The sequence below is a fragment of the Astatotilapia calliptera genome, chromosome 7 (genome assembly GCF_900246225.1).
Source record: "Astatotilapia calliptera chromosome 7, fAstCal1.2, whole genome shotgun sequence".
In the NCBI taxonomy this organism is placed as follows: domain Eukaryota; kingdom Metazoa; phylum Chordata; class Actinopteri; order Cichliformes; family Cichlidae; genus Astatotilapia; species Astatotilapia calliptera.
This window is the reverse complement of record NC_039308.1, coordinates 39,870,406-39,886,219: the sequence shown is the minus strand read 5'-3', so window position 1 is coordinate 39,886,219 and position 15,814 is coordinate 39,870,406. Positions and strand designations below refer to the sequence as shown.

At 40.3% G+C, this 15,814-nt stretch overlaps 1 protein-coding gene across 1 annotated transcript; it reads right to left on the bottom strand.

Annotated features, from left to right (window-relative positions):
* Window positions 1-2,433: 2,433 nt before the first annotated feature.
* cav1 (caveolin 1) lies at window positions 2,434-11,837 on the bottom strand. The gene is made up of 3 exons (XM_026174708.1): window positions 11,503-11,837; window positions 10,372-10,539; window positions 2,434-4,921 (listed from the first exon to the last, which is right to left on the bottom strand). The coding sequence occupies exons 1-3, from the start codon at window positions 11,536-11,538 to the stop codon at window positions 4,580-4,582; spliced, it is 546 nt and encodes a 181-aa protein (XP_026030493.1). The 5' UTR covers window positions 11,539-11,837; the 3' UTR covers window positions 2,434-4,579.
* Window positions 11,838-15,814: the final 3,977 nt, after the last annotated feature.

The window sequence follows — 15,814 nt, the reverse complement described above, 5'->3', positions numbered from 1 at the left end:
AAGCATGATCTCCTCCCTTCGGAAACTAGGCTGCAGAGCAGTATTTAAACATGATAATGACCCCAAACAAACCCCTGAGATGACCACTGCCTTGCTCAATAAACTGAGGGTAAAGGGTCTTGACTGGCCAAGCATGTCTCCTTAAACCCTGTTGAGCATCAATTGGGGATGAGGGGAGGGAGACACGACAAAAGACACACGATACAGTGCAATATTTGCAAATCTCATAAATCCATATTTTATTGACAGCTGAATATAGAATATAAATATTTAAACTGAGAATATCTACCACTTTAAGAGAAACATTGGCACACTTTGAATTTGATGGAACCAACATGTCTCAAAATAACTGGGGCAAAAAAATTACATTTTGTAATTATTTAACACTTTATGTTAATTGTAATACAAAGTGCAATAATAGATCAGGATAAAAAAAAATCATGAAACTAACTTCAGAAAAACCGAAAGTAAAATAAAGGCCATACAAAAAAGACAAGTCCAACAACATCATTATTAAGTCCTGTTAAGGTTGAAGACACTATAAAGGTGCAGAACGTTTCCTGTTTGATTGTCTACATTGCGAATATGCAGTTCTCTGTGTTTTCCACTAGAGGAGGCTGTTGCATTTTAAAAGCTGAGTGATGCTCCTCACAAAGTGAGTGGAGAGACATCAACCTACATGTAAAACCAAACCGTTCAAAATCATCCTCACAAGAACTTTAAATTAATTTTACACTTTTGAATTGGCATATACTCAAATGATGCATTGGGCAGGAAAAAAAAGGAAAAAGCATATAGGATGTATGACCACGTATATGGGGGTCCATCTTAACCTCAGGCACAGACAATGCAAGAATCAGCCAATATACCTGTTCAATTAAATATTGATGTTTCAACAGATTTAAGCATGTTACCTATAAATCATTTAAATTATATGTACATATGTCAAAGATATTCAGAAAACATGCTTTTGCATTTTAGGGTTTTGAATGTAATTTCTTCTACCTAGAGAGTAAATCTTAAATGTAAATGAAATTGAGATTCACAGGAAGTTTAAAATGCAAATTACCTGCTACAGTTAATTTAACACTTTTTCACCAAACACATCAGAGATAAACTTGTTGTTGCTGCACAGAGATGCACTGGGCTTGTGCTGGGGGACAATGCCCCAGTCTCTGTGTTCTACCATCCTCTCCCTGCTATGATGATGTACTGTTAGACAATTGTAAATTTGTAGACTAAACTTAAAATATATTTATATTATTTTTCTGTTTTTTTGGGGTACCACGGTGGTTAGCACTGTTGCCGCACAGCAAGAAGGTCCTGAGTTCAATTCCACCATCAGGCCGGGGTCTTTCTGTGTGGAGTTTGCATGTTCTCCCCGTGTTTGCGTGGGTTCTCTCCGGGTACTCCGGCTTCCTCCCACCATCCAAAGACATGCAGTTTGTGGGGATAGGTTAATTGGATAATCCAAATTGCCACTAGGTGTGAATGTGCGAGTGAATGTGAATGGTTGTCTGTCCCTGTGTGTTGGCCCTGCGACAGACTGGCGACCTGTCCAGGGTGTACCCCGCCTCTCACCCTATGACAGCTGGGATTGGCTCCAGCGCCCCCCGCGACCCTGAAAAGGATAAGCGGTAGCGAATGGATGTTTTTTGGGGTTTTTCTTTTTTTTTGGTTTGTAGCTTTTTAACAATCCCTGTGTGGCTAAATAATGTAATGATTTGCATGTTTACCTAACAAGTGAAGGACAAGGCACGACTCTACTGGGGTTCATGAAGGGGATCTAGCTTTCTCCATAACTCTAATATGATAACCTAATACTTTTTCTGTCAGTGTTATTCAAGACATTAATGTACATCCAGCTTGGAACATGATTTAGCTTAGGTCTTAGGTCTGTTAGGTCTTAGGTCTGTCAATAGGACAGTGGCCCTGTGCCCAAAAAAAAGGCCCACAAAGAAACGGCTTCCAAGTTTGGTGTGGAAAAACCTGACAGAGTGAAAGATGAAAACCCCTGACCTAACTCCATCCAGCATCTCTGGGGCTTATTTCTCCCGTGTTGTGGCTGAATCCCTGCAGCTGAGTTCTAAGATGTGCTGGAAGTAGAAAACAGGCTTTAAAAGCAGCAGATTCATGGCATGTAATGTTTGTTTGTTTGCCCACATACTTTTGTGATGCAATATTATAGAGCTGTTAGCAGCATTAAGCAGCTCATCAGTGATTCCTTTTTTTAATATTAATTTCATGTTTAAAAATAACTTAAAACATATTAAAACAATGAACCACTGTTAAGTTAACATGACTTCATTCCTCAGATGTAACTGCTGAACAATACTGTTTAAAGTGTGAATCCAGGTCTGCCTCGGGCAGCATAATTATGTGCTTGCTTACTGTAAATTAACTTGAATACATTTAAGAGAGTGGACTCAAGTCTCACGAGCTTTGCTCAACACTTTATTTGTTTTCCAAGTAACCATGGAAATGGTGTGCCAGGCTCTTGGAGAAAAACAGCTTATGGGCAACACTGGAGGCATTAGACCTTATTTACAGAGACAGAGATACAAATAAATACTAGAGAGGGTTTGCAGGGCACTGCTGCTGGAAATGATTTTTCTGTTCCGCTCTCACTCCAGCTTCATTCTTACTGTATGTATTTTTTTTCCACAAAAGTAATCCCAGCTGGCTGGTTTCTGCACTGCACATCAATGAAACCAGTCACCGAGTATCTACTGTGAATCATTACACAATTAGATTTGCTATGACTCAATATCACAAGTATAAAAGAACAAGCAGCCCACTGTTAGGTTCTGACTTTCATGGGGAAGCACATGCTAGTGATCACTTTATCCATGCTTGTAAAACTGTAGGTAATAAAACATAAACAAATGCACAACGGATTATATTAAATTTTAATGTGCACAGCGTGATATGGTACAGTAAAAGCAAGGAAGAAAAAAAAATCATTTCTTATACAAAAATATCACCTTCAGAGCTTTAAAAAAAACATCTCGATTTGATATTATCATCCCTGTGAAAAAACAGCAGGTAGACTAAAGGTGATATAGTCAAAGCGAGCTTAGTGTCTCAGTTAAACACAACCCTCTCTCCACCCCATTCTCACCCATCCACAAATTCACCCATCCTGGGGTGGGAGGTGTCGTTTTAATGCTATTTAGCATTGTGTCCACAGTCAAGAAGCAAGGCCACATAACAAAACTGTAGACAAAAAAAAAACAAAAAAAAGCAAACCGAAATGGGGAGTGGGCACATTTCACCAAACATTGTCTTTATTCCAATGCATTAACCTAAGTACCACAATATGTGAACATCTCCACACGAGCTCCTCACTGCACAGCGTTAATCTCCAGTGTGCAAAATTAACTGCTTGCACTCTGCTGTATTAGGAAATGGAGGAACATGGAGACTTTCATTAGTGCTGTTCACTACCAATACTTTTCTATAGATTAGTGCACTGGAATCATTTTGGAAGTCTTGTCTTATGAATAAACACCCACACAGTACATACAGGATATCAAAACAATGGCACTGTAATCAAGCCTCCTCAAGTTCTTCATTTTCATAGTGTAGAGAAAAAAACCTCATTCACTATGGAGCTATGATGATAAAACGTGGAGCCTGAATGAAAAATAAAAAGTCTAAATTTGTCTTACAAAACAAAACTAACAAAAGAGTAAAAAATCAAATCAGGTTCTGTAAGGTTCAGACATTCTCTGTCAGATTTGAGAAAATTCATTTGAGGCAGAGGCGAAGCAAAAAGCTGGTGTAGAGAGCGAGTGAGCGAAGATGCAGATAGCTTCAGTCAGGCTGTGTCACGGGCGCGGTGGACGGTGAGCTGCTGGCATGGCGGTGCAGGTACATGCAGAAACGGGGGCAGGTTCAGTGTGTCAGACTGCTGGAAAGCAGGGCAAAGAGGGGAGGGGTGGGAGGTCACTTTAGTGGGCGTGTGGGGCATAGGGAGGGGTGCTTCTGTGCTGCTGGATCTGTGTGGTTGTTCTTTTTTGCTGAGTCAGACAGAATTTGGCAGCGTTCACTCGTTCTCCCTGTTTGAACGTATGCAACCCCAGCATCCCCCCCCCCCTCCCGACTATCCTACTCTGCCCTACGGCTCCAAAAAACAAACACGAGCGTGAGAGGTTACAGCAGATGCTGACGTCCCCTCTTTGCACGGATCGATCCGTTTGAAAGGCTCTCTACAAAGAGTAAGAATGGAAGGAATTTACATGATGGAGCAAAATTAATAACAACATATGGAGCTTGGCTGCCTGCTTGACAAACTTAACAGTGAAAAATAAAAAAAAATACTAACGTAGACAGAAAAAGAAAAAAACAGGAGAAAACAGCTGTTAGAAAAAGGTGGGGTTAGGTGCCATGTCACAGCACCCCTTTACCTCTAAACAACCACCCAGCCCCCACCCCACTCTGGAAAAGTCTCAACACATTTTCCATTTATTTTCTTCGTCTTCTTTCGGTTTTTTTGGTTGTTGTTCTGACTCCCCTCCCATCTCCATTGCGCCCATTCTTCTGGCCCTCTTTTGAATCCTCCTCCTGATTTGGGATGCTACACCTCCTTGGTCATCCTGACTCGGATGCTGCTCAGGCACTTGCCCATGGCCTCGAAGAACGGGTCGCAGAAGGTGTGCACGCAGATAGAGAAGACGCGGCTGACGCAGTGGATCTCGATCAGGTAGCTCTTGACACACGGCACCACGGCCCAGATGTGCAGGAAGGACAGGATGGCAAAGAAAATTCCCCAGATCAACGCCAAGGGAATGCCCACCAGTGCCGTCAGCAGGCGGTAGCACCAGTACTTGGTGACAGTGAAGGTTGTGAAGCTGGCTTTCCACACACCGTCGAAGCTGTAGGTCCCTGCGGGTTCTGCAATCACATCTTCAAATTCAACCTAAGGAAGATGAAAGTAGACGAGTTAGAAATTGCTGGTAAAAACTTTGTATGAGAATACAAAGCTTTCGGTGAACTATCCCTGTGTGAAAAATGGAATTTTAAGACACAGAAAAACATATCAGCACTGCATTCAGCTGAAACTCAACACTCTGACTTGTTAAATACCTTCATCCCCTGCCAACAGAGTTTCACAAGAGTTCTGATATGGCGCAAATGAAACCACTATGGAAACTTTAACGCTGTCAAATCCAAGCTCATTATTTCCACACAAATCAACTTCACTCCCTGTTAATATGTCAGCTTCGCAGAGTTGGAGGGTGGGATTCTTGACAAGATTTATACCTCTCCTAGCAGGGACTGGTACGCAATCCAGCATCTGCCCCACCCAATACACTGACTGCACAAATGCTATCTCTGGTATCAGCTTCAATTTCTGAAAATCAGCCCAGGGGCTTTTTTCTCCCGTGCCTCCTACATTGGAAATGACCGGACACACAGAAAAAATAGCAAATGTTACTGGTAGATGAACTGTTGGGCTGTTGGGCTTCTGCTACATCCTCCATCTCCTGTTAGGTTTCTTTTTAATAGGAAACTCAATGCAAGTGTGCACAGGCTGATTGCTGGTGTTTAAAGAATGGAGGGAAAAGTGGCATCTCAATGCTTATTCAACCTACCTTCCTCTCCCGGTCAGCCTCTTCCTAGGCCTCTGAGCCCCAAATCAATATTTATTTTACAGTTACTTGGAGACTGTGTCATGTCAAAGTAGTTGGGCTACTGAGGGCTAATAGCTGCAATACCAATAAGTCAAGCAGATAATATCTAGTGTTACACTAACAATGAAATGGAAAAGTGAAGTGCTTCATTCCTAGGAGATGCACCATCTGGAAGATGTGACTCCTGCTTACACAAACTGTCTGACCTTGACCACTTTCAGATCTTACTAAAAAGTGATACAGATTTTCTGCAGTGTATTTATTACTCTATAGGGATATTTATTGATAATAGCAATAGTATATGTAACTGCCCTTAATCCAGAGCTGACAATATATAACCTTCTGGTAATTTTTAGATTTAAAAAAATACATATAGAAAGTTAGAGAGCTATACTGGTATAAGCTAAATAAATAATGCATTTCTTTGTCTCCTGTTTAAAGTAGCATGAAATAGAAATTTAGATCTAAAAAATAGCTCTCCTGCAACTCCTTCCTTCTATTTTCTACCAGTCAACTTGAAAATATTTATCCTCAAAAATCTTTTTAATATTTTCACTTTGCTTTTAATCTTCCCTTTTCTTGCCATTATTATGTTACATGTAATGTAAATTTGCAGACTGTCAGCAATCGGTTAAGATTCGCCAATATAATAAGAATGTTCCAAGTGATTTAATATTATGTAATATTTTGTATTACAAATAATGTGATAACAGCAACCAGAGTGCAACTTTTATATAAAATCTGGAAAAAATAAACTGGATTGAAGATTCTAATTTTGCAACAGCATCCATACATCAGAAATCTGTAATATAATGCACGGCTCCAAATCACATACCAGTCACTGAAGTCCATAACAGTGAGTGTCTTAGGACTTCATGCCATGCTGTTATTCTTTATGTTGGGGTGAATGTAATATTTTTTACAGTCCTAGCAAAAGGACTCCTCACATCCAGCCTTTTTTTCTTGCCTTGAAACATCAGCTTGTAAGTCCAATTCTTTTATCCTGAAAGCAGCACAAAGCGTCTCTCACAACACCAACTGGCGAAGCTCACTACAGCCTTATAATATAAAACTGACTGCAGCCACAAAACCAGCCCGCCGTCCATTTAATTTTTCCACAGCTACAAATTTTAAAGTGGGCCAACTCGGCGCCAGTTTCCAGAACTTTGAGACTAAATGAGAGCCTTCTTCAGAGAGGCACAAACAACCACAGCAGGGTGGTGGGGAGTTCCTGACATAAAACGGTGCTCTTTGGTGTTTTTCCTGGGTTTTTTCTTCTTCTTCTTCTTTTTTAAAGTATTGTTATTCATTTGCAATTCTGAGGAAAGTTATCATTACTACCTTTGCTGTAATTCAGGAGAGGCTTCCTTTGTAAGCCACTCGAGTGTTAAGTGGGATTTTGGCAAGAATGCTGTTTGAATTCCGACTGTCCAAAAGTGATATGGGCATCCCTTATAGAAAACATCTGTTATCCAGTTATGTTAGGCAGTTTAATCTAATTATTTACATGTTTAAAGAAGGATTAGGGATTAGCAGTTCCTGAATGAAGAACATTAGTTCAATAAGCAAATAAGCAAGTCACATTAAGAAAATATCACTTTTGTGCTAAATAAAAAAGGGGACCTCCATTGAGAAGTTTGATATGAAACAATAGCGTCTCGAGACCAGTGTGTGACCAGTCAGCAAGGCAACTGTATTATTGAGTAAATAAGGTCATGTTCTATTTCTGGAGCTCTGTCTTAAGGCTGTCGACTATGCTTGAATAGACAAAGTGGGCTCCAGGAGAAGAAGGTCAGAGTGTAGTGCTCTACAGAACTATTTGCAGGGTTTTAGTGGTCAGTGTGTTTGATTTTAGGTGGCAGAACACAATGATTTACACACGACTTGTTTTGGATCAAAACACAAGCTTATACCACAATATAAAAGTGTCTTGGAATGATTATTGCTATTATTTGGCGCCACACGAGTAAAAATAAAACGGAATCTTTTGCATGTATTTATTGTCATAGCTCTACACGCTTTGTTAAATTTGCATGCCATTTGCACGGAAACAAATCTACACTGAGTTCAAAAAGGTTTTAATAGCGCCTGATGTCTCAGCCCACAGCGGAGTGCGCAGGCTAATAAAAAGCACAGACATTATCAAAGCAGGACATGTGAGCTTTACATACAACAAGATCCCATACCCAGAGGCATCTGTAATCAACTAAAAATCCCAGAATGAGGCAGATAAGTAAAAATACCACTAAGAGTGGACCAAAAATAGACTTTGCAGTCCTAGTGGGAGTGTTTCATTCCTTTCAGTTTTACCATAGAGACTTCAGATCTGCTGCCAGAGCTCAAACTTTTCACAACTCCCTCTAAAAAACTTTCTCCACTGGGGGCATTTTCAGTCTTCTCGTTGCTGGGCCTAAGCTCCTCCTCTCCCATATAAAATCCCACAACTCCTCCAAATGGAAAAAAAAAATCATTGCAGGAGAAACTCCAAACGCATGGCAGTAATGGAACTTGTTTGATGTGGCCAGGTGATTGAGGCCAGCTGCAGCAGCAACAGGAGTGCACCTTTGATTATAAGAATGCAGTGTTTGTGTGTTTGCGTCTGTGTGCTATCTAAGCAGTGTGTTTGAATGCGTGCTTTACAGATTTATATGGTAGTCCGGCATTTGAGGGTTGCGTGTGGTCATGGTGGATTGCAGAGCGAGCGTCGCTGGAAGGGATTCCCTGCTTGTGTGTTTCATCGGGGCATACTGAATGCACGCTTCCACTTGGCTGAGCTGTTTCACTGACCTCAAAGCACCTCAGAGCTGCTGTATACAGCACACTGTACAAACTTATCAGTGTTTACTCTCAAAATCCAGAGGGAGGCGATGAGTACCTAAGGGCCTCTCGTTATAAAATATACCCAGAGGCTTCTCTGTTGGGATTTATTAACTCAATATGAAAGTCTTTTTTTTAAGTATAATTTATTACAAAGAAGGATTCTGATACTGTCTCTATGTCGCAAGAAGACAAGGTATTAAGTATTACTATCAGTTTACGTTGTATTATTAGTAAACATCTATTACTACCAATAGATGTTTACTACTGCTAGTTAAAAGCTGAACGGTTTCAGGCGTCTTACGTTAAACGCTGCCTATAGCATGTTCATTTTTACAGTGTATGCACATGTGTTGTCAGGTCATTTCAGCAGCAGTCTGTTGGCTTGATTAGCGAGGGGTGGGACAATCGTGAAGCTGCATTCTATTCTGAGACTGGAAGGAGAGTCTGACTCACTGTCACAATGGAAGAGAGCAGGGAGAGAGCAGCCAGAGAGTGGTGGAAGAAGTTGGGATAGAAGCAGCAAACAGGAAAACTAGAGAATGAGAGTCTTTTTCTTTCCAAACCCAGCAACAAATATTTTGTAAAAGTGTTTTCATACAAACATGTGAATTCATCGTGTTCATGGCACATTTTATATAGACTTGTGCGTCATATGGGAAAAATGCACAAACTGGCAGTAACACACATGCCTCTCAGACAGTGATAAACTCCATAAAAACTAAGTGTTTTCAAATATTTAACGAGAAATAGAAGACAAAATGTACTTTTTGGGCAGGTTGTATGTGAAACGAGTGTCATGTAATAACAGAAAATTAAATGAGCACAACATTTTTAATGGATTCCTTGTATATGTGTATTATGGTTGTTTTAATCAAAATGCTCTGTCAGTATGTTTTCATCAGTCAATTTGGCAGGGGATGAAACTTTACCACATTTATATATTCTTTAAAGAGAAAGGTTATATTCAGTAGTTATGGTCTGATTAGTTACATCAGCAGCGACAGGCACTCATTTCTACTGAAAACCTTGTATTTGCCAACAAAAAGAAACAAATGGACTCACTCCTCTGACGCAACTATAGGCATGCGGGGAGGAAACGGAGGGGGCAGTGGCAGAATGGGAGGAAAGAAGGGAGGATAAGGAGTGGTGAGGGATCCCCTCATACTAATCGCCCACTTGGGTGTTTCCCTGTTTTAACAAGGCAGAGTTCAGGCATTTCAAAGATCTGACCCTTCCTGAACACGCAGGGAGCTGCTTGACCCCACTCTGATGTAGCCAGATGCACCAGCTGGAGAGGAGCACAGCCGGGCGCACACGGCTGCTGCTCCTCTCTCCCACACAGATGAATCAGGTGGCTTGCAGCGCACCACTCCTTTGCCGCTATAACATCTCTCCCTGTGCTTTTAACAAAAATAAGTACTGAGTATTTATCCGGCGAGACTTCTCTGTTATGGACAGAATTTTACTTTCCCATTAGACAGGCGTGTGCAGCGAGGACTGTGGGAAATGTGTGTTCCAACAACAGGAAATAGGTTATGTTTCCTCTGTTGGAGCGAAGTTGGGACGTTCACGTTTCAAGCCCACTCCACACAAGGGGACTGCATGCCATTGTATCGCTGCAGCTCAATGATCTTTAATACGTTTGCAAAGCTTCTTCCTAATAGGGGAAGACACTGAGTGGTAACACTGACACGGCGCATAGCAAAGGTGCGCAAAACTGCATGCGTGTCCGACGCGCAGATAACTTGTTTGACAGCTCATAGAAATAAAATGGACATCGTTTATTAGAGATTATTTCAGTTTGCAGCGCCTGTGATACAGGTAAACCCTGTGTAAACTCGGGAACAGGTGGTTTCGGTTGCCATGGACGAAAACATAAAGTTCAGAAGTTACCAGTCTTTGAAGTTTAACTCACCTTAACAACGTCGTCGTTTATGTGTTTGGGATCCCGGTTGACCAGGTCGATCTCTTTGGTGTGGACATCCTCCATCGTTTTCTCGTTCAGACTGTCGTTGTCCATGTCTTTGTTGTTGGGTTTATATATGTTCCCTTGTTTTCGGATAAACGGCGAATGTAGAAACTCCTGCAAAGAGCCGGGGGAGACAGAAGGAGAAGAGGGTGAAGAGGAGAAGGAATAGTGTGTAGCGCGCTGAGAGAGAGAGAGCGACTGGAGCTGCAAGTTACCAGGCTTCCCCACAAACAGGGATGGGTTTAAGTGAATAGAAAGTAAAGTACCACACCCCTTCATCCAGCCGCAAGGGGTCCTCACCACCCAGACACTAATCCAGTATGTTAACATGACATACAGTTGATTCAACGTGTTGTCTACCCATGGCAATGGAAACACTTTTAAGAAACGTGCAAAGGCGTTATTTTTTTAAATATGAACGAATCTCCAATTAATACTCTTCCTACACGAAAAATATATATTTAGAAAGTAAAGAAAATCACGAATTCAGTTATATTTGCAATGTCATTTGTAATATGTTCACATTACGTATGCAAAAACTTCATTTAAAATGCGTAAAGACCCCTTTGGCTTCTATGAGCCTCCTCAATCCTACGAGTCAAGCACCTTATGTTATTACGCACACCACACGACTTCAGTTGGCATTAAAGGACAGGGGAGATTTGTGACTGAAATTCAGAATTTTACGGTAAAAAAAAATGGATTTGTTTCCCCCTTGTATAACGCATGGAAATGTACAGTTTAAACGTTTGTGCGTAAATAATCGGTTACTGTGCTGAAAGAGGACCTAACAGGTAAAATCCTCACACCCACATTCTAATGTAAACTGCATCGACCTTCGCATTCTCTTAGCCTGTGTGGGAGAAGTGCTCATGACTGGGTGCCAGAGCGCAAGATAAGGACAGAAACATAGCGCACTCATTTCCCCCTCGTGAACGCATTCTTTTCTTTTTTTTTCTCTTTTTTTGAGGGGGGGGGGGGGGGGGGGGAATAATCAGCTTCTGTAAGAAAAGTAAATGTCAGCTACAAACAAACAACCACAAATTAAAAGAACTACAGCTGAGAGCTATACTGTACCTCTTCTGTCTCGCCGTCCTTCGGTCCTCCTGTCATGCTGTCCTCACGTTTGGAGAGATTAGCACGTTGAAACAGACAAAAAAAAGATAATATAGGAAGCAGAGAGGGAGGCGTGGATGCAAACTGGGAGGACGGGGTCTTTCTCTCAGAGTCCTGTATAGTGAAGTTATTCCTGCCCTTTTTGTTGGACGTGACTAAAATTCAGTGGACAAGCGCGTACGGGGAAACCTCCAGTGTTTCCTCGGATACCGCAGAGCGCAGCTGGGGAGTCACCAGTGAGCAGACAGGAGAGCCACCCTGGAACCTGCTCGGCTGGAGGAGAGACTGACGTGATCTCAGACTGAAAGGGTGTTTGTAGCCGGCATGGAATTTCATATTTAGGGATCACAGCAGAGTATAATAAGTTTTTTGTTCAGTGAAACGTGGGAGTTAATTGAACCTGGCAAGGTGTGGACACTTGCCATACCTTAGCCTACGGGGAAAAATCCAAGTGGTTATAATGGATAGAGGGGAAGAAAGAAATATGTAGTTCAGCTATTTCAGCACATCTAAAGTCACGCCTGTCATCAGCTGCTTCATAAGATCACATTTATATTTTGGTTAGTGAACCCAGTTTTTCAAGGTGTCAGCTTCATCAGGTTTTGAAGTCGTGCTGGCCACTCTGGTCTGTTTACATTCTTGTGTCAGCTCATCGTGGAGAGACGCCAGCTGGCACCTTGCTGTTTTCAGCCAGAGGGACTGCAATAGAAACAAATTTTAGGTGCGTCTCACTGGCGTGTCAATAAAAGAAACGGATTGGCACAATGATGAAGTTGTTTTTACATTTTTCAAAGCTCTCATTTGCTTTTAGTTTTAGAGCAACATGCACAGAGATGTCAGCTCTTGCCTTCCTCAGTGTGAAAGCTTATCTCAGTTCAAGGAAGAGTAACTCCTCTTTGCTGTTTATTTTGAGGAGCACCTTATTTCTTATTAACTCTGGGCTATTCATTTACTATCTTTATCCTGTAATTATTCTGTTATTTAATTTAAACACTTTGCTATCTACTCTATCTCCAGGAACTTCATTTCAATTGTTTATTGATGATTGTAGCGCCAATAAACTATTACAAACAAAACTGGTGTGCATTTGTTTGTGATAGCAACATGAATGAACTTAAGGAGCAAGAAAGAAAATAATACAAATTAATAAAAATTAAAACCATTTTTAATTCATTGAAAGTTATCTATAAACAAGGGAGGCAAAAATGATTAAAGTAGATGAGTAATTGGGAAAAATGGATGAATATTTTCTCGTAATTAAACAATTGTATTAATAACAGTAATAGCTAATAGTATCTCCACACAGTGGAAGTAGGTAAAGTGATGAATGATTAAAACTAAAGGCTAAAAGCTATTGATGAATTATTACAAGACCTAACCATTACTGAAAAATTATTAGTTGAACATAATAGCTGAGAAAATATTGCTGTGTGGCTTTATTGCTGAGAATCATAACACGAGGAATGAACAAAGGGAGAAACCTAACTTTGAGACACAGGAGAAAGAAACACACAGTTTGGCAGAAGACAAAGGGAAAGCCAGGCAACTTACACACCAGGTAATTACGGAGATAGGAAACACCAGGAAACACAGCTGAATGGAATCTAAGGAGACAATGGGAAGCTTAACTAACACAACCTACAGGAGATGAGTGACAATCAGAATAAAGCAGGAAGCAACAAACACTGAGACCAACACATGTGAACTTCACACAGCGGCAGGAGATAACTGCAGAGACATGACTGACTGAGGAGAAAGGGAACACAAAAGATGATAACAAAAGATGACATAATCTTATGAGAAACACAGACTGGAAAGAAAGGGAAACTAAGAAGCACAAGGAAACATTATGCTGAAAGGACTGGATGCAAGAACAAAATCCAAAACAAAACAAACTCACAGAAAACTCAAAACATGCCAAAACTCAAAACGCTGGAACCATGACAAATATATACTGTAAGCTGAAAATATTTCAGAATCCCCCAGTCATGTCTGTCCCATTTGTAGCAACTGAAAATAAAATAAATTCATAATTATAATAAAGGTCAATCAAATGGACCAATATGGCAAGGCCATGATGATCCACTTGGTAAAATAAATCCGCTTGGCATCTTTCTTGGCCTTAAGACAACAATTCTGATGGCTAAAGATCCAAACGGGACACAAAAAAAAAAAGAAAAAAAAAAAGAAAATATTACAGAAATGTTTAAAATGCATTTAGAGGTTAAATAGTATAAGCATATGTCTAAATTGTTGAAAAGGCTAAAAGTAATGCATAAATGCTCAAATCTGTATGGAAGTGAATAAATAGCTTTGACCAAACTCACCAGTGACAATTTGATTGTTTTCCTCAACATTTCAATGAGCAGGTGTATAAACTTCTTCAATAAATTCAAGTGGAATGAGTTCAAGTGGACACGTTTGAACATGGCGCCATGTAGGGATACAGGACTGTGTTGGTTCCAGTTTAATACAATTACAGTAAAGTGCAGACGTATAATGTCATACAAGACACCAAATAAAATTATTTTTAAAAACCTGAAGCACTAATGTTTCATTAGCGCATAATGTTAAGATAAAAGAGTGCACCAATGAAGGTTTTGTAGACTTCAGTTGTTTGCATTTTGCTTCATTGTCTCTGCAAAAGAACAAGTCTTGTGTAGGCATCATTTTTCTTCTTGCTTTCATTTATTATGAAGTACTGTAATGCTTTTTCTTTTTCTTTTTTAGAAAGCTATTCTATGAATAAACACCTGGTTAGCCTCCTTGAGTTCACTGGGTGTGGCACTGAAGTGAGATCAAAATAACCAAATGAGCACCTGCTTCAAACAAAGATGTTACTTTGCTGAAGCCTGGAAGAGAAGCTTACACAATCTGCTACTAACACTGTGGAAAATATTAGCAAATTTAAGTAACATTTGTGCAAATGAGATTGCACATTGTGCACTAGCATGACTTTGTTTATGTAAGCTGAGGTGCAAAAAACATTGTGAACTGTGGCAAATTTCAGATGATGCAGTTTAAGTTGATGCTGAGAATATTAAAAACACTTAATTGCCACTCAGAACACTGAGAAGACAGAATCTCAAACAACTCATCCAGCACCAGTGCCAGAGGTAAAAAGTCATGAGGATATGGAATAGGAACTGGATTCAGTACACATTAGTGTCAATTGCTTAGAAATTACAAGCAAACTTATTATAATTTCCATTTGCGCAAAATTAAGTGGAAACAATACTAATAGACATTGTTGAGTATCAGGACGGAGTTAACTGTGATAGGAGAATAAACAGCCATAAGGGTATCAGGTTAATGCAGGATCATTTTTTAAATTATTGCTTTTTTAAACATATGTGAAATGAAATTTTTTACATTGCATGATATGCATAGGGCAGCAACAGCAGTGTGGTGCTTAGCACCATTACCTCAGAGCAAGAAGGTCCTGGGTTCAAATCCAACAGCCAGGTGGGGCTTTTCTGTGTGCAGTATGCATGTTCAACTCCATATGTCCCTGTGGATTTTCTTCTGGGTGCTCTAGCTTCCTTCCAGAGTCCAGACAAATGCAATAAGTGGTTGTAGTTGTGGATATGAGCATCAGTGCTTATCTGTCTTTACACTGCTTATGTTCTGGGTTGATTTAATCCACAAAGAACAAGAGTTGGAGGTCAAAAGGTCAAAGCGAAGAAACTCTTTGGCTTGTTTCTGGCACTGGTTGCTGGAACACGCCAGAAAAAATTTCACTGCATTCAGACGTTCCTTTAATTTCCTTGTAATTATACAATAATACAGCGTTGTGTTTCAGGCTGGGCTGTGATTGGCTAGCTGAAGCTATTTATCAGACAAAAAGAGAAATGCCAGACACAACAGCTCAACTTGCACCTCAAAATATTTTATAATTTGAAAACTCAGCTTTAGATGGACAGAGTTCAAGAGAGAACTGTGTTTGAGTCTCTTCATTTGGTCAAAGGGGAACATCATGAATGTCTGGATAAGAGACTACTCTTCATAAAACAAACAAACAAAAAACTTCTGTGTAGCATTATGAGTGTTAATGCCACGCAGGCGTGCAAATCTAACAGCTAAAGCCTCAGGTCATGTTCCATCAATGCACAGCTCATCTTTGTATAGGAAAGTGTGTTATGAAATCTCAGCAAAGTGATTTATGAGACTATTTTGGCACTCACCTGCACATCAAAACCACACTCATCTACTGTGACAGAAAGAAGAAACCACACACAGAAGAATTACCTTAAGGAAAAAAAAGATCTTTATT

Bases quoted from the DNA above. Each gene is read 5' to 3' on its own strand.
- cav1 (XM_026174708.1), bottom strand. From the start codon at position 11,538: ATGACAGGAGGACCGAAGGACGGCGAGACAGAAGAG. The intron at 10,540-11,502 runs GTACAGTATAGC...GGCTCTTTGCAG, and splicing joins AGGACGGCGAGACAGAAGAG to GAGTTTCTACATTCGCCGTT. The intron at 4,922-10,371 runs GTGAGTTAAACT...CATCTTCCTTAG, and splicing joins TAAACGACGACGTTGTTAAG to GTTGAATTTGAAGATGTGAT.